General features: G+C 56.6%; 2 protein-coding genes across 3 annotated transcripts in view; both read right to left on the minus strand.

Moving 5' to 3' along the window:
• PDE4C (phosphodiesterase 4C) lies at positions 1-18,907 on the minus strand (the record flags this gene model as incomplete). Of its 2 annotated transcripts, none has more annotated exons than XM_079917586.1 (15): positions 1-2,102; positions 2,629-2,811; positions 3,068-3,190; positions 5,073-5,227; positions 5,861-5,960; positions 6,047-6,211; positions 6,643-6,741; positions 6,941-7,104; positions 7,641-7,734; positions 7,815-7,927; positions 8,225-8,277; positions 8,508-8,581; positions 8,668-8,704; positions 9,626-9,817; positions 18,304-18,907. In XM_079917586.1, 15 exons carry the CDS (start codon positions 18,543-18,545, stop codon positions 1,713-1,715), a joined length of 2,184 nt encoding a protein of 727 aa, XP_079773712.1. In that variant the 3' UTR covers positions 1-1,712. The 2 variants fall into 2 exon arrangements, with proteins under 2 accessions (XP_079773712.1, XP_079773713.1); XM_079917587.1 differs by lacking the exon at positions 18,304-18,907 and adding an exon at positions 12,820-12,965.
• CIST1 (colon, intestine and stomach enriched 1) overlaps positions 18,866-20,909 on the minus strand; it is a gene marked incomplete at both ends in the record, with an annotated part of 14,123 nt that continues 12,079 nt past the window's right edge. Inside the window, 1 exon segment of the mRNA XM_079918695.1 lies at positions 18,866-18,914. Within this exon segment, the coding sequence (XP_079774821.1) occupies positions 18,866-18,914 (49 nt within the window).

Consider the following 20,909-nt stretch of genomic DNA (forward strand, 5'->3'; position numbering starts at 1 on the left):
TTACAGCAGAATTTTATTTTCGTCTTTACATGTTTCCATTATTTTCGGATTCTCTACAGTGACATGTATTACTTGCAAGGTGGAAAGGATAAAATATATATAGAAATAAAAATCCCATAAGTCTCTGTCTTTTAAAAATCCCATAAATCTCTGCCTTTTAAAAGTGTGGAAGGAAATGCACCAAGTTCATGATCCAGATGCCCTTTAATTCTCCCTCTGTGGCATTTGATCATTAATTGTGATAACGATGAATCATCAATGGAATGAAATTATTAATGAAATTATTTAGGAATGAAGCCTGCTGTTCTTGAAGCCAGGGGCTGCTGTGATGACTTGTGCCATGTATAAATCATAGACACGCGGGGAGGGAGGCTAGGGGGTGGGGGGTGGGGTGGGATGGGGCGATACTGAGGCCTCCGGAAGCGAGAATTGAATCTGAGACTTGAGCACAGAGCCGCCTCACCTGCTCTGCGCCAGGCCGGCACCCTCAGGGTGAACTCAACCAAGCTGGGTGCGGGAGAGACTTCTGGCAAAGCGAGGAAGGGCCCCGAATTCGCCCCGCCTCCCCGCTGTGCCTCCAGCCACCAGGGGGCGCCGCTGGCTAACGTCTGCCCCCCAGCTACAGGGCCCTGAGCCCTCAGGCCACAGGACCTCTCCGCTCCTGTTTCCCCATCCGTGAAATGGGCACGGTACTAGTTATGGGTGATAGAGTTTATTTAAACCCAGAGAATGCCCCATATTTCTAAGATATTTCAGGGAGGTCACAAACACCACCCTCCAACCAAAGTTTACCCAAGTACTAAGGATCAGGCCATGGAGGGGAAACTGAGGCCCAGAAGGGGCTGTGACTCGCAAGAAAGCATCAGAGGCCTCCTTTTCCCTACGGGGAATCTGATACAGCCTCAGAATCAGAAGATCGAGAGACCTTCCCTGGGGGAGAAGTCTGTGTTGCTGTTCTAGAGAGGGAGAAAGTATAAGGGAGCCAGCAGTGGGTCCTGGGACCAGGGAGGACTAGGATCCTTAGACCTGAAGACAGGAACCACAGCAACTTAAAGCAACAGCCAGTGCACAAGCAATGAAGGCTAAATCAGTCTTCAGAGACAGTTCCTGACACACAGTCCTCTCTTTCATGGCCCCCTATCACCCCCCACCAGAGCTCCAGAGCCAGAACTGGGTCTGGATGAAGCTTTGGTGCTGAGAATTCTCCCATTCAAGTTCTTGTTCTCTTGTAATGAGCTGCCTTGCAGATGAAGGGGAGGTGTCTCGGGGAGGGGGGAACTCCTTGAGGCTGACTCCCCACCTCCTTGTGCAGGGCTAACCCAGAGGCACATAAGAGGCACAGGCCTGGCACACAGTAGGTGCCTGGTAAATATCGTATAAAGAATGAAAAAATAAAGTGATTGACGTGGCTGAAGAGTGACCACTGGAGAAGATGCACAAGGGGCCTGGCAGATACTCCCTTTCTACACCAGGGGTTGAAGTCCAGGAGGGAGAACTCAAGGGCCCTGGAAGAGGCTGCCCCCAGCCCAGCTCCTTGGAGAGCTCTCTCAGCTGAGCTCAGGGTCAGAATGGATCCCGCCAGGTGCCTCCAATTCAACCCTGAGAGCTGTCTGTAGCTAAAAGCCTGATTGTCTCCCTCAGTGCGTGGGGAAGGCAAAGCAGGGGCCACCTGGGACCTCTTCCTGGAAAGTCTACACACCCTTCAGGGGCCACTAGGTGCCCAAAGCCTCAGCCATCACATTGCCCTCATGGTCCCCACAGGGCTTGCCCACGGTCCTCTGGTTGTCCAGGTATAGGGCCCCAGGGTCTGGGCTGGCCTCAGAGGACAGGAACTCAGTGTCAGGTGACTCTGAGGCCTCCCCACCCAGTGCTCCCTCCTCCTCTCCCTCCTCCTCTTCTGCTTCCTGCAGAGTCAGCTGAAACTGGAATCTGTCGGGACCACCCTGCTCGGGGCTGGTGGGCTCCACAGGGCTGCGGGGGATCTTGCTCTGGTACCACTCGCGGTTGTCCTCCAGAGTGTCCAGCAGGTCCTGTGCATCTGGGTGTACCAGGTCAGCCCACGTCTCCCACAGTGGGTGGGCGATGTAGTCAATGAAACCCACCTGTGGGGTGATACAGAATTGGGGGATAGAGGTTGCTGGGTGGTGAGTTACCATGGAACCTAGAGCCAGTCCAGCCCCCAGGCCTTTGCCCAGGTTGTTCCCTCTGCCTGGAATGCCATTTCCCAACTCCTACACATCCTTCAAAACCCTCTTCAAATAACCCCTCCTCTTGGAAGACTCCTCTGCCCCTTTTGAGCTCCCCCAACCCCTAAGTCTTTCCCTCTACCTCAGCTCTGACTCCTCAGAGCTGGATGAATGTGTCCCCCAGACTGGGAGCACCTCAAGAATCTCCTATGTCACTCAGAACAGATACTTCCAAACTCCACAAGTGAGTGAAGATGTCTCTTTCGACAGCCCAGAGGAAATACATACCAGGCCTGACTCTGCACAGCCCAGTGCAGACCCTTAGGCCACATCCCCTCATTTGCCAGCCAGGGGTCAAGCCAGGACTCATGGGGTCAGCTCAGCCACTCCTTTCCCTCCCACCTCCCCAGTGCCCACCAGCTCGGCTCATTCACCCTCAGACCTGGGACTTCTCCACTGAGGCCGTGTGCTTATCGCACATAGGGCTGATGTCCAGGCCTGATTCGCGCTCACGGTCGCCCTGCTGGAAGAACTCAGCCATGATGCGGTCTGTCCACTGGCGGTAGAGCGGCAGCGGCTTGGTGGGGTTGCTGAGGTCGGCACAGTGCACCAGGCTCTGCAAGACCTGGTGAGACCGAGGCTCGGGAAGGCTCAGGCCAGGCCACCCCAGGCCTGGTACCCGCCCCAGAGGCTGGCGCCATGGACATACCCATTTTACAGGTGGGGAAACTGAGGCTGGGCAGGGGAAAGGGTGGCTAAGGCACAGCCACGTGACCGTATGTGCCTCCATTTCTTCAAGTTGGGCACGCAGTTGGCACTTCATAAATGTAGTTGAATGAGAGTGTGGAAACCAAGACCTTAGGGCTGGCCCAGCCACACACCTGGATGTGGTCGGAGTAGTTGTCTAGCAGCAAGACTCCAAGGCTTGTCACCTTCTTGGTCTCCACCATGGTCTTGAGGTCAGCCAGGATGTTCATGTGTTTGGACATGTCTGTGGCCAGCACCTGGGGGAAGGTGAAGGAGGATGGCAGGTATGAGGATAGCGCCTGCCCCACCCCCACTCCCCACTTCCCAGATGCCACACCCACTTGGATCCACAGCCCTCTGAGCCTCAGTGTCCTCATCTGTCAAATGGGGGCATGTATCAAGATTTGCTGTAAACCCAGCTCACAAGAGAAGCTGAGTCAGTAGTCCCTTCTCGGGCTTCCCTGGTGGCGCAGTGGTTGAGAGTCCGTCTGCCGATGCAGGGGACACGGGTTCGTGCCCCGGTCCGGGAGGATCCCACATGCCGCGGAGCGGCTGGGCCCGTGAGCCATGGCCGCTGAGCCTGTGCATCCGGAGCCTGTGCTCCACAACGGGAGAGGCCACAACAGTGAGAGGCCCGCGTACCACACACACACACACGCAAAAAAAAAAGTCCCTTCTCCAAGGTTGTTGGGCTTGTGGGGTGCATCCCACATGTGGGACAGGGCATGAGGGGGGGAGATTAGACCTGGGGGTTGACATGAAACACGCCTGAAGCCTAGCAGATGACATGGCCAGTGCAAAGGCCCTGAGGCTGAATAAGCTGAGGAACATAGAGGAGAGAGTTGTGGCTAGAACAAACGAGTGCAGGAGCAACATGGGAGCAAGTGAGGGTGACAAGAGTGGGGAGGGCCTCAGGGAGGAGCGGGGGATTTATCCAGAGGGCTGTGGGAGCCACAGGTGGACTGAGTGCTCCCCAAACCTTCCTGTGGCTGCTGCGTGGCCGGGAGGGCTGTTTTTAGCCACCGGAAGGGAAGTTCAGCTCTGAGCACAGCTGCTTAAAAATCATTTAGCTGGACCCATGCGGACCCAGCCCAGGAATGACCCACGGGCTTCTCTGAGAATCAGACCAAAGTCTCAAAACTTCTCCCCAGGGAACTTCCCTGGTGGTCCAGCAGTTAAGACTCCATGTTACCAATGCAGGGGGTCCGGGTTCGATCCCTGGTCAGGGAACTAGATCCCTCATGCCGCAACTAAGAGCCCGCATGCCACAACTAAAGATCCCGTATGCCACAACTGAAGATCCTGCATGCCGCAACGAAGATCCTGCACACTGCAGTGAAGATCCCTCATGCGGCAACTAAGACCCAGCACAGCCAAATAAATAAACAAATATTAAAAAAACACTTCTCCCCAAACCTCCCATCTGGACCAAATGATGCTTCCACTGGGAGTGCCCACTGCCCAGAGCCCCCACTCTCACTCAGCAAACTTTTAGTTCCTCTTCACTTGGAGCCTGGTTTCCTCTGAGCCCTCCCCACATGCTGTTCCCTCTGCTGGGAACACTCCTCCCCACCCCATGGTCCTCTACACTCTTCAGGCCCTGACTTCAGTGTTCTCTCCTGGGGAAGCCCTCCTCAACCTTGAGCATCTCTCCATCACAGCTCTGTCTACAGGTCCCCCATCATGGCTCTGCTTGTGGGCCCCCCATCATGGCTCCCACCTATGTGTCCATCTCCCCCACAGACTGTGAGTTTCATAAAGGCCAGAATTCTAATGGTCACTGTCACAGGACAAGCACAATGGATGCCCAATAAATGCTTGTTAAATAAATGAGTTGATGCATAAGACCCCAAAACGTACTGGTGTCTCCCAACTTGAAACATATCAAATGCACAGACTTAAGGGTCAGAAAAGTTGCACCTGAAACCCCAGAAAGTTTCCACATCGTTTGCACGTGAATCACATCCAAGACCTGATTAGCCTGACCAAGGGCCTAGTCACCCCTACCCAAGGCTTGGACAGTCATTGCCCCATTTTACAGACCAGGAAGCTCGGACTCAGAATGGGGACATGCCCTGGTCCAACTGAACCCCCAGCCATATCAAGATCGCCCCACCCCATCCATCGTTGTTGTCTCACCATGTCGATGACCATCCTGCGCAGACTCAGCCGCTGCTTGGTGGTGAGGTTCTGGAAGATGTCACAGTTCTCTGCCTGCAGCAGCTTGAAGCCCACAGCCAGGTGGTGGTTCTCCAGCATGGAGGTATCATTGTACATAAGTGCAAGCTCTGAGTCTGTAGGGGAGGTGGAGCACCTCAAGACCTGCCCACCCAACCCACTCCACCCAAAGGCCGGTTCTGTAAATTCTCGGTAAACTCCTACTCATGCATTGAAGCCCCAACTCCAATGTCCCATCCTCCAGGAAGCCTTCTAGGACCCTGTCTCCCCCCGTGGCCCTGCCCTGACTCTGTGGGCCTGGGGGCATCTGTGTTTAGCTCTACCTCCTCGAGACTGGTGACTCCTTGGGGACTTGGCATGGCAGGAGACAGTGCTGTGTGCTGGTTGAGTGAACTACCAAGTCTTTGTCTTATTAGACCCTGGGATCCTCAAGTGAGAGGGCTCCACTCTTATCTCCAGCTCTCCAGGGATGTATATAAGAGGTACCCAATAATTGCTTGTTGACTGAGTTTTTCTGACACCACAAAGGATCCTAAACTTTAAAATCTCAGTGGGCCCAAATCAGCTCTGTCACATTTGTTATTCTCTCATTTACTGAGTATCTACTGTATATCTGGGTCTGCTCTCAGCACCTAAGGGAGGGAAGATTGTGGCAGTCATTTCACAAACAGGGAGACTCAGAGCAGGAACGGGACCACCTAACATCACTTGATTGACAGGTGGTGGCAGGGCCCAGCCCCCTAACTCACTGGTGTTAATGAGAAACTGATTGGAGACCCCAGGATGATCCACATCATGGATGGCGCTTGCAAAGATGGCAGCCAGGACTTCCAGGTCAGTGAACACGGCCTGAGTGGGCACGGAGCATAAGAGGTGAGGGGCAGGCTCTCTGTGCCCTGCACGCACCAGGGCTGCCTGCAGCTGTAGGGCCCTACCTCAAGCGCAGGTGTGGCCAGAAGCACATGTGTAGACTGGGCCACGTCAGCGGCGTGTAGGCTATTGTGGTAGGCCACATCGTTGTGGTAGTGACCCTCCAGTGTCAGTAGGTAGGTGGCAAGTGTGTCTGCTGGGATCCGAAATGTCTTGAGCAGGTCCCGTTCCTGGTGCATCACAGGGCCCCAGTCAGGGCCTCGGCCTCTGGGTGGCAGCACACACTATTCCTATGCCTTCTCTCCTTCTGAATCCCTATCCATCTCTCAAGTGCCCCCTCTTCCAGGATGCCCTCCCTGCTCTCCCTCTGAACTCCCCTGGTCTCTGTCCTTCCCCTCTGGCTCATCTCTGACCCCACAGTTGTTCCCTACAGACTGGGTCTCTTCAGGTCTGGCCCAAGGCTGAGGCTTGAGTCTTGTTGCCAATCAGCAGTGAACTTTTAAACCTAACAAATGCCTATCCATCCTTTAATGCCCCTGCTCAAATGACCCCATTCAGGGATGTTAGGGAGGATTTGAAGAATATGTGTCCGCTGAGGTCCTGAGGTAGGAAGGAGTGAAGGAAACACAAGGGTATTAGAAGCCAAGGGCAGGGGAGGTACCTGAAAGATGCTGAACATGATAGCTGTGAGGGGCCGGTTCCCACTTAGCTCTGCCACCTTGAACACATCAAGCCCCCACTTCTTGGTGTCTTCCAGCTCCTAAAATGTGAAGGACTGGAGCTTAACTGCAACCCAACTTCCCCAGACTCTGGAACCTCAACCCCCATCCCCAGGCCTCAGGTCCTACACTGAGCCCCACCTGGTCAGTATATAGGTGGGCAAACTGAGGCCCCAAATAGGGTAGCCACACAGAGCCAGGATTCAAACCTGGGTCTCAGCATTCCTATTGTAAACCCACCTTGGCCAGTTGTCCCTCCTGATCAGTCTGGACGCCAAAGCGTGGGACAGTGGCTGCAGAAAGGCTGGTACTGTGGGGGAGTCCACGCAGGCCGCTGATCTGGGACATGGGCCTTGGGGGCTCCGTGGGGGTCACCCTGGGCAACTCCACCTCAGTCTGCTGGTCTGTAGATGGGGCAGGTAGGGCTCAGAGAAGTCAATTCACCTGCTAGGGTTGGCCTGCTTGGCCTCAAGTACTGGACCTTGCCAAGCCTCAAGATCAACCTATTTCCTTTTTACCTGGACCAAAGTAATCTCAGAGTAAAGTCCTTTCTGGCCTGTAGATACCCTTCTCCTCTGTTCAAGGCTGATCTCAGTGACCTCTTCTGCTGGACGTGGCCCCTGGGCACCTGGAGCTTAGTATTTTTCCCAAAACAGTCAAATGTCCTTTCCGTCTCCCAAGCTGGAGACCCAGCTCTGTCGTTCCCTCTATCTCCTCCTTGGCAAACTTCTACTCACGCTTCAAAACCCTAACTTTAATGTCCCCCTCCTCCTGGAAGATCCTTCTGTCCCTCCCTCTGGTCCAGCCCTGCCTCATGGGGCTGGGGGTGTCCGTGTCTGGTTCTATCTTCCTCAGTTGAAGTCTGTAGCAGAAGTCTTTCCTTCCCTTCCCTCTTCCTACCTCTGTAATGTGGCCTAGTCAGTGACCCACCATAGCTCACCCAGGAAGGTTCGGGATATGTACTCAGACACTTGGTTCCCAGAGCTGCTGGCTTCAGACAGGTGAGTCAACTCCCGGTTCAGCATCCACTTGAACTGCAGGGGAAGGTGATGTCAGTGATGATGGGGGCACTGTGGACATAGGCAAGTGATCTCAGTTATCTGGCCCTACTAACCTTGTTGGAGGCCATCTCCCCCACCGAGTGCCGCGCCTGCAGTGTCTCCAGTTGATCCAAACACCAATCCAGCTCGTCCAGTGTCTCCAAAGCCAGCTTCTGCCCAGTGTCCTCTGGGGGCCAAGCTGGTCAGGGGCCTGCCCCACCCCTACTTGGGAACCCTGTGTCCCTCCTGCTCCCATCTCTGCATCTGGACCCTGGATCCCTTCCCAATGAGAATGAGGCCACTCAGGACCCCAGGATCTCCGCATCCCCAAGGGTGTTTGGGCGGGGGGGGGGTGGTGGCGGGGTTGGGGGGGGAGGTTTACAATTAGCACAGCCCAAGGATTCATGGGCTGGGGAGGTCCCCATAGAGAGGAAGTTCACAGCTGTCCCACAGTGGAAGGAGGGGATAGCAGCAGGCGCATTACCTGTTGGTGGAGGGGGCTGACTGCCAGATGGGGTGTTCCCGACGCATGCCTGCCTGCAGTACAATCGGCTCAGGAGCGGCCTGCCCCACCCATAGGGCCCCGCCCCCCAAGACCTCCTGGCCCCTGCCCCTCCTCCTCTTCTCCCATCCCCAAATTGCCAGCCGCGCCCCTTCCGCCCGTGCCCCGCCTCTGCTTCGCCCACCTTGTCTTCTGATCCCGCCCCTCTCCGCCAGGCCCTGCCCTTCTCTCCGCCAGGCCCCGCCCAGCCCCGCCCCCTGCGTACTTGGCTGCCCCGCGGCCTTGCAGGTGGGCAAGCGTCGCAACGTTGCTCCGAACCGTCCTCAGACTGGCCAGGACCTGCGAGGGGGGGGTGGCCAGCGTTGGGAAGGAAGGGTCGGTTCTACCTGCCCGGCACACGGGAGAAAGGAGAGGTGGGTACCCACCTGGGCAAAGGGTGTCACAATCACGTCTTCTCCGTGTCTGCGGGGAGACCAGACATGGAAGGGCGGTCAGAGGGAGCCCTCCCACACGTTCCCATCTTCCAGTTTTTTCTGGGTTTTTTTTTTTTTTTCCTTTTTTGCGCCACGCGGCATGCGGGATCTTAGTTATTGAACCCGTGCCCCCTGCAGTGGAAGCGCAGAGTCTTAAGCACTGGACCGCCAGGGAAGTCCCCCATCTTTCAGCTTTTACCCACACTGTGCCCTCAGCTGAGGGCATCCTCCTGTCCCGACTCCCTCTTTTGGGTGTCTTCCTAGTAGTTCCTGGACTCCCCTCACCTGACTCTTCTCTGAAAGCAGCCACAGCCCCTCTGACCAATCACTCACTTTATCCCCATCTCACAAATGGAGAATCTGAGTCCCAGGGGCAACAGGGGTCTTAGTAGAGGCAGGAAATTATTGCTACCAGAAAGCTCAAATCAAAGTGTACGTTCGGTTGCTGTTAATTGGACTTAATGTCACTGGATTGCCACCCAACCCCAGCCTAAAGTGAAGCACAGAGGATCACTGGATATCATTCTTTTTTTTTTTTTTTTTTTTTTTTTTTTGCAGTATGCGGGCCTCTCACTGTTGTGGCCTCTCCCGTTTCAGAGCACAGGCTCCGGACACGCAGGCTCAGCGGCCATGGCTCACGGGCCCAGCCGCTCCGCGGCATGTGGGATCTTCCCGGACCAGGGCACGAACCCGTGTCCCCTGCATCGGCAGGCGGACTCTCAACCACTGCGCCACCAGGGAAGCCCCTGGATATCATTCTTAGCATGTCCTACTGAACAAGCAAATAGGCAAACTCCTACATAAACTTTAAGGCCCACCTCAAACGGTCATTTGAAGGAGGTGTGCCGAATGGAGGAATAAAGGAAGGAAGGAAGTAGAAAGCGGTATTATCCCCCAGCCTCAGACTCACAGGTCGCTAGCCACAGAGGAGTTCCGGGACATGGTCTTGGACGAGAGTTCGTAGTCACTGTCTGAGCGGTACAGGAAGGACTCCCGTCTCTGGCTGTGCTGGGCAGGGGCTTGGATGACCCGGCCAAGGCCAGACCCAGCCTGATGGTCCAGGGAGCTTCTGCCGCATGATAGCCCATTTTCCAGGTCCAAGCTGAAGGAAAAGGAGTCACAGTCAGAGCCGAGGGTCCTGGCATATGGATGCTGGGTCATGGCCTATATCAGTTTTGTCACATCCTCCCTGGGGCCACGCGGTGGGCTGGGCAGGAGTGGCCTGCAGCTTGTCCATCTGTCCCACGGTCACACCCCCACTCAGGGACACTGCCGCGTCCCTCACGCCTCCATCTCCACCTCTGTACCCCAGAGTCTTTTCCACTGGGACTAATCTGGACTCCAGGACGTGAGTTTCAGATCTGTCTCCAAGTGGCTGTTGTGACCATGGGTAGGTCTCAGCTTTTCTATGGACATCAACAACTTTGTTTCTAATATGGGTGTGGTAGTCTTCATCCCCAGGGTGCTTTTAAGGAGCTTTTTAGGGTGCTTTTACCGAGCACCTGAGGAGAGCGACAGGGCTCCCGTATTACTAAGGAGTAAACTGAGGTCCAAGTCGCAGGGTAAGTTCATGGGGATTGGAAACGACTTCCTGGGCTTTCCTCTCTGGAGGGGACCTGGGCCCCGCCTAGACGGGGCACACACGAAGGCTCCTCACAGCCAGGAGAGGCCCCATCCCCAGCCAGCTTTGGCTACGCCCTGGACCACCTGTCCCCTTTCCCCAGCTCCAGCCCATATGGCCCCACCCCAATCTCACCAACCACGCCTCCAGCTCGCTCTGGCCCTATCCTTAGCTCCCCAGTTCTTCCGCTTTATTTTTGGCCTGAACGCTCTGCCTGTTCTCTTCCACCTCTGGGCCTTTGCACAGGATGTGTCCTCTCCCCAGAGCACCGTCCTCCTCCTGTTCCAGGCAATCCCCAATCGCCCCTCCCATCCCTCCCTCCAGCCACACTCTGACGGAATAAGGGGGATCTACTACTCTCACCCTTCGAGTCAGAGGTCAGAGAAAGAGTGGCAGGGGGCATGGGGCTAGAACAGAAGTGTGGGAGGGGGAGTTAGCAACCAGGGAGAGGGGCTGCAAGTGAGTCACAGGTTTCTGAGAAGGGAGCGGGCAGGAAAGACGGAGACAGGAAGAGGCCAGGGGCCGCCCCTAGACACGCCCCTCCTGGCCGAGGGCCAGTGTCCACCTGGTCCCCCTCCAGGTCACCCCATCCCAGTCCACGGATGGGATCGGCGCCTGCCGGAAGATTCCGAGCAGGGAATTCGGCTCAGACCGGGGTGGGGGTGGGGAATTCGGCAGGATTCTGTCCGGTTCAGCTGGATTCGGTCCGGCTCGGTCAAGTACGGCCAGGTTTGACTAAGCTGGGTCTGATCATACAGGATTGGACCTCTTCCCCTGAGTTCTGTCGGGTGAGTTCGGTAGAATTCGGCTACAACCGACCGCATTCGGGTAGGTTCGGATGCGTTCGGGCGTGTTCGGCTACGTCCGGTCGCGCCAGGTTTTCGAGCAAGTCCGGGTGGCACTCGGGCCAGGTCGGGCATATTCGGCTGAGTCCGGCCTCACTCGGGTGTTCGGCTATGTCCGACCGCTCTCGGTCTGTTCGGGTTCTGGGTCTCCTGGAGAAGCCCCTCAAGTCCAGCGTTTCTGAGTTCCCGCTTCGTGACGTCACCCGGAGGGGCGGGACTTCTTAGCTCTTACCCGGCCTCCGAGTGTGCCCGGTGACTGGAGGAGAGACACTCTTGGGGGCGGGCTAGTGGCGGTGGATACCCTAAACCTGTGCTCAGAGGGGGAGGCCTGGGAGTGGCTACCGCCTACCCCTCCCTCTCATCTCCCCAAAAGTTCTGGGAAAAGCACACCTATGGATGAATAGGGAAACTGAGGCCGGGAGAGGCCACAGCGTGCTGGGTTCGAATCCAAGTAGCGAGCACGGAGAGTTAAGGGCTGAGCCGGGGTTTTGTCGCTACGGGGGAAGCTGTTTTTCTTTCTGCTCTAAACTTAGCCGAGAGCTGCTGGGTCAGGCCGTGGTTCCATGACTCGGGCAGCGGGGAGGAGCTCGCACCGACTGTGGGAACGGCGCGTCTGTCCATCTGTTAGACAGGTAAACTGAAGCACAGGGGCCTCGGAGAGACCTGCCCTCGCCCAGCCTCACGCCCTTGACGTCCTCGACGCCCCTGTGCTCACTCCGGAGCCCTCGGCGGGGACCCCTCTTCGCAAGCTTCTGGTGCCCTGGGGGCGCTCTCCCGGACCCGGGACCCCAGTCTCGGCCTGAAATGGCCCATCAGGGACCACCGTCACAACTGCCCCCCTCTCCACCAGCTGCCACTGGCCGTGTGACCTTGGAGAAGGGACCTTTAGTCTCTGAGCCGCAAGATGCCAAATTACCAAGTGAGAAAACCGCACGAGCCAAGCGCAAGGTATGAGACCCAGTCGGCGCCCACCAGCCCCACCTCCAACCCCAGCCTCTGCCCTGCGACCCACGATGTGACAGTCGCTTCCTGAAGGGCCGGAATTCGAACCTAAAGCGGCGGAACGAGTCCTTGGAGAACGCAACCGAGTGGGGCTGCGCAGAGGCGGCGCTCTGCGCGGGTGCGCAACAAGCTCTCTTACACCGCGAACACCCTGCCTCAAAGGCCTCCATCAAATCACTTCTTCCTCCGCGGAGATCGAGGGCTTAGTGTGAGGCCACCAGGCCATCCCGTTGCTGGCGCCAGAACGGATGGCGGGGGCAGACCAAGGGGAGGAGTGACCCTCTTCCCTCCACCTCCAGGACTCTCAGCCCGCCTGCCCCGGGTTGGCGAGGGTCAGAAGGAGACGTGAGCCTCAGCCCGTCCTGCTCCAGGCCGCACAGCTGGAGAGGGACAGACGGCTGGTCCCCTGGGCGTGTGTCCAGGCGGTGGGTGGAGGGAAACAGAGATGGAGAGAGACAGTCATCAACTAAAAGAGACAGAGATAGGACAGAGGGAGAGAGATACCGAGAAAGGGCAAAGAGGCAGAGCCTTTATGCCCTGACCCCCAACCTGGCCCCAGCTGTCCTTGACTCTGCCCTTCCCACCACCAGCCCGGCTGTTCCCATGAGCCCTGCGAGGCCCACTGTCTCGCCTCACCACAGCGGATGGGCCACGGTGAAGCGCCGCTGCAGGCGGATGCTCTGGTTCACCAGGAGCTTCCTGAAGAGCCCGGGGGAGCCGCGCGGGGAGCCCCGGGGGGAGCTGGGCACAGGGGCCGGGGCGGACGCAGGGGGACCCTGCATCGCCAAGACCGCGTGGAGGCTGGACGGAGTACAGTCTGCGCGGGACCTTTTCTGGACAACCACGGGGGCGGGGCCCGGCGGGGAGAGGGCAGGAGGCGCACCCGCCCCGCCTTCGCCGCAGGACCGCTCAGGGACGCCCTCACCGGGACAAATGGGGAAACCGAGGCACTGAGCTAGACGGGACACTCTCTGCTTCCCCTTTGGGGGAGCCCAGAAACCGCATCTTATACCACTTCCCTCTGCCACCATGGCCCCCAGTAGTGCAGCTTGCTCAACTGATAACTCGGCTGAAAAGAGATACAGAAATCAAAAAAGGAAGCGCTCTCCATTATCAGGGAGTCACCGAGACACAGAGTTTGCCGAGGGGCTGCCCAGATCCCACACAGTGCTTGCAATACCCCTCTACCCGTTTTCCAGATGGAGAAACGGAGGACTGAGCCACCAAGGGGCTGCTCAGAAACTACAAACCCTTAATCCTCTGTCAGCTGGGGAACTGAGGCTTGGAGAAAAGCGGTAACAGACGCAAGTCTTCACAGCAAAGCAGCTCCCCCTCTTCCTGTCCCCCTCCACAAGTCCCCACATGACCTCCACCTGCTCTGACATTCCCCAGGCCCTGTCTCTGGATCGTTTCCCCTCTCCCGCTGTCTCTACTGGACAAACATCCGTACTCCACTCCTGCCAGGCCTTCCGGTCCTGTGAAGCTTCAGCTGCCACCGCCCACCCCAGGAAGGACCCTTGGAAAGGGAAGCCTTGCCCCTGGTATCAGGCGGGGCTGTTCAGGGGTCTGTACCAGCTGGCCTACCCTCAGAATGCTGGGGTTGGGTGGTCTTGCCCCATTCTTCAGAAAAGGAAACCAAGTCTCGGAGAATGTCACACTTGGAGGCAAGACCCAGGACACCCACCTCTCAGGCAGAAGCAACCGAGGCCCACCTGAGGCCACACAGAAGCTATGGGCCTGACTGTGTCCTGCTGTGGGATAACAAGCCCCCTGCCTGGGCCTTGCCCCAGGGGACGGCACTAGTTTTGGGAGTCCCAGACAAATGCCACCCAGGTTTCTGGCAATCCTGGGGGGATGTGAGATACTATTTCGGGAGATCAGGGCTTCCGTGGTGAGACCCTGACCCTCCCCTGACATCTCAATCATACTATGGTCCCCGTTGCATAGATGAGAAAACGGAGGCTCACAGAGGAGTCACACTGGGGCTCAGGAGGACAGAGAGTCTCAAGGGTCTGGCTGGGAACCCCCTTCTGTCCCTGTGGCCCTGCAACCGGACACCTGGTGGGAATCAGACTCTCTGTCCCCAAGACAAAAATACCATCTGTAGCTGCTGTGGCTATACCTAATTATAGCTTGTCCCCAGGGGATAGAGGCCGCCAGGATCAGTCTAGTGGAGAGACTGGGGCTGGGTCCAAGGAGCCTTGACACCACCTCAGCCCCATGGGGGAGACTCACAGCGTTCTCATATCCCCAAGGAGAGACTGAGGAGATGCAGTCCTTCTCCTGAATTCACAAACATAAAATGGAAGGTTAAGGCTAAACACATGGGTACGAACTGAGCACTCCTTGCTCTCCCGGTGCTGAGCCAAGGGCTGTGCATGTAAAAGTCATTTTATTTTCAGAGCAACTCTATAAAGTGGGGACTATTATTCCCATTTTGTGGATGGGGAAACCGAGGCACAGAGAGGTGTGCTCATTGCCTGAGGTCATTCAAGCCTAGGTTGGCAGCCTCCCCAGCCTCTCCCAATGGCTCCATCTCCTCTGCAGTCCCAGGTGCTACTCTGACATTAATGCTTTATCAATAGTTTTAATATTAATGTTTCATTAATAGATTCAACTTTAAATACTTTATAACCAGTTTTAACGGTAATGCATTATCAATAGCTTTTTGGATGGAGAAACTGAGCCACACAGCCAAGATTCAGCATTCAAAACCTGGCCTGCCTGACGCTGGGAGATGACCCCAAGCTTCACTCAAGAAGGGGCAGAGGCCAAAGGAGGGGTTGACGTGACTTTGTTTCACCCTAACTTTGTCCCTGCACGCTATGTGACCTGAGGAGGTGCCCAGCAGCCTCTAATGTCCTTAACACTTCGGTGTCTCAATTTCCCCTATTTGAGCCTCTTCCCTGGGCAAACACTTGTCTCCTCTGCCACCAGGTGGCCCCCGTGAGACAAGAGGTGGGTGCTGTTACACCCATTTTATGGACAAGTATACCATAAGTCTGACGCTTTGCACATTCTGTTCCTTCTGCTTGGCATACCCTTCCCTGCACTCCTCCCGGCTGACTTCTCTTTACCCTTCAGGCTAAGCTTAGATGTCACCTCTTCCGAGCAGTCCTTCCTCACCCCCTACCTCCAAAAGCTGGGTCAGAAGCCTCCTCTGGGCCCCACGGCACCCTGATCTCTCTCCATCACAGCACAGATCACTCTGTGTTGTCTCCAGCTGGTATGAGTCTGTCTGGAGAGGAGAGATGACTTGCCCACGTCCGCCTGAAGAATCTAGTTATCTTTTTCTGTTTTTCTAAAAAAAAAAAAAAAAGTTTTGGCCCCACTCCAGGACATGTGAGATCTTAGTTTCCTGACCACGTATCAAACCCGCACCCCCTGCCTCGGAAGCGCAGAGTCTTAACCACTGGACAACCGGGAAAGTCTCCCTTTGAAGAATCTAGATAGAGAGAGGAGGGTGGAGGCTGAGTCACATGTGCAGATGGTCACATGGGTCAGATCTCACCCTCCTCTGCTCCAGGTCCTCCTGTGGCTCTCCATTGCCCTCACTTCTGAATCCATACCTCCCTGGACGCCTGTGTGGCCTCACTCCTGCCGGCCTCCCCAGCACACTCCTCTTGGCTCACTCTGCTTCAGTTTCATCATCCCCTCCCCACTTGCTGTTTTTCAAAGCATCCAGGCTCATTCCTATCCCATGCCCTTGCCTGAAGGCTCTTCCCCTGCTAACTTTTTTTTTAATTTATTTGGTTGCACCGGGTCCTTAGTTGCGGTTCACGGGCTCCTTAGTTGTGGCATGCGAACTCTGAGTTGTGGCATGCATGTGGGATCTAGTTCCCTGACCAGGGATCGAACCCAGGCTCCCTGCACTGGGAGTGCGGAGTCTTAACCACTGCGCCACCAGGGAAGTCCCCCCTGCTAACTTTTTTGTCTTTCAGGTCACAGTTGAAGCGTCACCCCCTGCAGGAAGCCCTCTGTGACCAGCCAAGTAAAATAAATATTCTCAGAACACCCTCCTCTCATGGGTACAATTTCACATTTACTGTCCTGATTATTTGATCTGTGTCTGCCTCACCTGCCAGCCCCTTGAGGGCAGGACCAGGTCTGCCTTGCTCCCAGTTGTGCCCTCAGTGCCCAGCACTCAGTAGGTGCTCAGTAAATGTTTGTGAGATGAATAAGAGCCTCCCCTCGCACCCTCCAGCCACACTGATCTGTGTTCATGTCCTCATATATCTGATCCTCTTGAGTCTGACGCTTTGCACATTCTGTTCCTTCTGCTTGGCATACCCTTCCCTGCACTCCTCCCGGCTGACTTCTCTTTACCCTTCAGGCTAAGCTTAAATGTCTTCTTCTTCCGAGCAGTCCTTCCTCACCCCCTACCTCCAAAAGCTGGGTCAGAAGCCTCCTCTGGGCCCCACGGCACCCTGATCTCTCTCCATCACAGCACAGATCACTCTGTGTTGTCTCCAGCTGGTATAAGTCTGTCTCTACCTTTAGCCTATGAGCACCTGCTTGCCCTTGGGCTGTGGCCCCAGTACAGGGCCTGGTACATGGTAGCTGCTAAATAAATGCTTGCTGAACAAGATGCTCAGACCCTCCCAGACCCATGTGATCCACCCGGGGTACTGGGGAGGAGGGCCACAGCTGAGGACCGTGCTCTGGCACAGACCGTGCGTGACAAAATGCAGAAATTACGGGTTTGTGTTTGCATCTCACTGATGACACAGGCTCAGGGAAGCACCACCGCTTGCTTGGCAGTGCACAGAACATTGGCCTTGAACCTAGCTTCCCTGAAGGCTGAGCCTCTCCCACCACATCAGCACGTATATGCATGGGCAGGACACACACACACACTCACAGGAACACAACCCACCACTCCTGCCTTCCAGAGCCACGTGGTTCTCCCCCGAGATGGGCCCAAACCTAGTCTCTGTTTGTTCTTTCTTGAAGATGGAAAGTCATGAGTCACGGGGAGAGAGGGGAGGAGAAGCTGAGGGCTGGAGGGTGGAGGCAAGGGGCCTGCTGGGTCACCTAGGAAAGCTCCAACCCTTCTGGGCTGTGGGGCCCTTCTGCCCCAGACACCAGCCAGGGCTGCTGGAGGGCCAGGCTGGGGTGTTAGGCCAGGCTTGTTGATCAAGAAGTCTGTGGCCCCGGGAGGTCCAGGGACCAAGGCAGGAGAAAAGTCCAGAGAGGAAAGAAAGCGACTCACCCAAGGTCGCTCAGCCTGGCCTCAAACCCAGGGCTCTAGATCTGGCCTGATTTAGCTCCCCCTCCCATCCAAGGAGGGCCTGGGACTCCTGGATCCTGCTCTTTGGTGGCACTGAGGCCCCTCTGACCCCACTAAGGCCCCTGTTTTTCTGTGTTTCTATTCTGTCTTTGTCTTATTCTGCCCCCCTCCCTCAGTTTATATGAAACGGGAGCAGCCCCTCCCCCACCTCTACTCCCCTCTTCTCCACCTCATTCTTGTGTGGAAGAAACATCCTGTGCTCAGGCTTCCCAAGAGGCTTCCCTCTGACAGCAGGGGACACGTGAGTGTGTGCGTGTGTGTGTGTGGACACGCCACAGAGGAGGCTCCTCCCCCAGCACAGCAGACAGCCTGCCCTGGCCCTCTCATATACCCAACCCAAGCTCCCCTGAAATGCTTGCCGTGGCCACAAACCCACAAACACCCGAGGACACTCCAGGGTCTGGAGGGCCCTTGGACACCGAACTGGATCAGAGCGAGGACAGTGGCGCCCAGCCACACACACGGGCACCACAAGGGGAAACACCCAAGCACGTAGGTAACTGGTATACACACACCTGAACACATCCCCATCACCCACAGACACACAGCCAGCTGTGGACACTCACACAACAGATAGGAGCACACACGGGGTCGCAACTGCTCAGACTCACACGCATTCGGATGCAACGGCACTTGGGCACACCAGGTCACACAGACCCATAAGCGATCATGGCACTGCCACCCCCCAGCTCCACCCTCCTCTAAAGCGCCAGCCTGAGCCAAGAGGCAGAGACCCCCGCCCCTGGAAAAGCAAAGACCCTCCCCTACTCCCGCCAGGCCCTGCGCGCCCCTCCCCCACTCCGCGGGAGGGGCTGCCCCCGCCCACCTACCGCCTGTGGAAGGAGGAGGGCCAGGAGCGCAGCGACTTCTCGAGCGCCGGCCGCGGGCTCAGGTCCCGCTCCCTGCGGCCCACAGACTTGTCCGGGTCTGAGTGGAAGCGCCGCTGGATGCGGATGGGGTGCCGGGGCTGCCGCCACAGGTGCTTCGGAGCCCTGGCTATGCCTTGGCGGCTGCGAGCGCGGTTCAGCTCGCGGGATGCCTCTACCCCTTCTTGGACCCCTGGGGTCTCCATGCGACCGAGCGGGGGAGCAGGCAGAGAGCAGGGCGCGGGAGCGGTCCCCGGGAACGAAGTGTCTGAGCCCGGGTCCGGCCAGAGCCGGGGGTGGAGAAGACAGAGAGGAGCTGTCCGCGCCGGAGGTGCTGAGGCGGGAGAAGGTAGACACAGGGGCTCAAGGTGGGGCTGACATCGAGGAGTTGTCCTTGTTGAGAGGGTGCTGAAGGATAGATAGCAGGGGAAGAAGAACTTGGGAGTGAGGGTTGAAGACAGGCTCTGGGGAGATCCCCAGCGCCAAGAATGGCCTGAGGTCCCCTCTGGTGCTGAACGAAATAGGATCAAGACATGGACTTGGAGTGAAGACAGAAATTGTCCTCCCGATTGCTGCTGAATGGAGAGCGGGAAAACAGGGGCTCTGGAGACCCCCAACGCCAAGGCACTGCCCCGACTCCTGATGCCGAAAGGAAAGAAGGCAGTAGATTCAGGAGCTCCGGGTGGCTGAGACAGAGAGGAGCTGTCCGCGACCTGTCGGTTCTGAAAGGCAGGGCAGACTGCCCAGGAGGTGCTGAAAGCAGTGGTGGGTCCTCAACCCTCCCCCATGACTGTAGCAAAGACGAGTCTGGAAGCAGAGTCAAGGGCTCAGGTCTTCAGTGGTAGGCACAGATGTCAGCCTCTGCTGAGGAAGGTAGGCTTAGTGGTTCAGCCCCAGATGGGGTCTCTCTGGGACCTTAAAACGCCCATACACGCAGGGCAGGAATCCGGGATGTAAAGAGAGACGGGGGAGGGCTGTGGCAGGGCTCTCCAATGCCTGGGATGGGCACACAGAAGCTGCCTCTGGTTGGGATTGCCAACAGTGGGGGTGGGTAGAGAGGGGCACTTTTTTATAGCCACACTGACACCCAGATCCTCAGCAGAAATGGCAGGATCTCATTTGCCCTGTGACACCCTGGGCCCCACCTCACAGTCACAATTCCTGCCCTCAAATCCCAGGCCTGCCCCTCCCTTCCACAGTTCTAGAAACTCAAGGCCCTGCCCACAAGGCATTCTAATCTCAGGGGTAATTTCCTGGGAAGTGGCAAAGGGAGAGCGAGAATATTTTAGATCACGGTTAACAGAAGTAGACATGGACAAGAGCAGGGCTGAGAAGGTGGGTGTGGCTGGGGAAGGGAAGCATTTGCAGCCACTTGGGAGCAGAGAGCTCACAAGGACATCTCAAGGATATTTCCCATGAAGACTGTCTACCCTCTACCCCAGTTCTCAAGGCTGTTTCCCATGAAGACTGTCTACCCTCTACCCCAGTTCTCAAGGCTATTTCCCATGAAGACTGTCTACCCTCTACCCCAGTTATGTCCCCAAGTTGGAGGAATGGAAAATGCTTGGGCCAGGGATTCAAACAGACTGAGCTCCAGCCCCAGTACTACCACATCTTGCTGGGTGATGCGAAACAAACTGCTTCTCTCTGTCCATTACCTATGGCTCAGTCCCCTACCCTCCAAAGCTGACAGTGGGAGACAACTTGGTCCAGTGGTGGGAGATGTGGGCTCTGTCACTGGCTGGCTGGCACTTTCCCTCCACAACCCTGTTTTCTATTCCAGAAAATGGGGATAATGATGGTGTTCCCACCTCTTGGCATTGTTGCGAGGATGAAAAGAAATGTCCCATGTGAAGGGTCAACGACCAGGAGCTGCCCATACCAGTCCCCGCTCTCTCTCACCCCCTGCTGGTGTCCACCAATGCCTGATGTGTCTACTTCAAAAATAACCTACTTCTCTCTAGCCCATGGCTCCTGTCCTGGTCCAGGCACCACTGCCCAGGCCTCTTCGTTGGGCTCCATCTATTTCCACTCCTGTTCCTGACACTTCTTCCTACAGCAGTCACAGGGAAGTTTTTTAAATGCCGATCTCACGCCCCTGAAAACCCACCCATGTCTCCCCATTACACCCCATGAAGTCTTGTGTGGTCAAGCCCCTGCCCACCTCCCCAGGCTCCCCTCCTACCCTCCAGCCACAGTGCACCTGCTCTTCTTGAGTCCAAGACCTTGCACATCCTGTTTCTTCTAATTGGCACACACTTCCCTGTGCTCCTCCTGGCTGACTTCTCTTCATCCTTTAGGCTAAGCCTAGATGTCACTTCTTCCAACCAGTCCTTCCCCCACCCCTCCACCCCCCGGCGCTGGGTCAGAAGCCTCCTCTGGGTTTCCACATTGCCCTGATCTCTCCAGCTAGTATGAGTCTATCTCCACCATCTCCCTGTGAACACCTACTTGCCCACGGCTGTGTTCCCAGTACAGAGCCTGGCTCACAGTAGGTGCTTAATAAATGCTTGCTGAACAAGTTAAAGAAAGGTTCAGCTAGACAGAGTACTCTCCCTCTCCTGGGACAG

The sequence above is a fragment of the Stenella coeruleoalba genome, assembly GCF_951394435.1.
Source record: "Stenella coeruleoalba genome assembly, chromosome: 3".
NCBI lineage: Eukaryota > Metazoa > Chordata > Mammalia > Artiodactyla > Delphinidae > Stenella > Stenella coeruleoalba.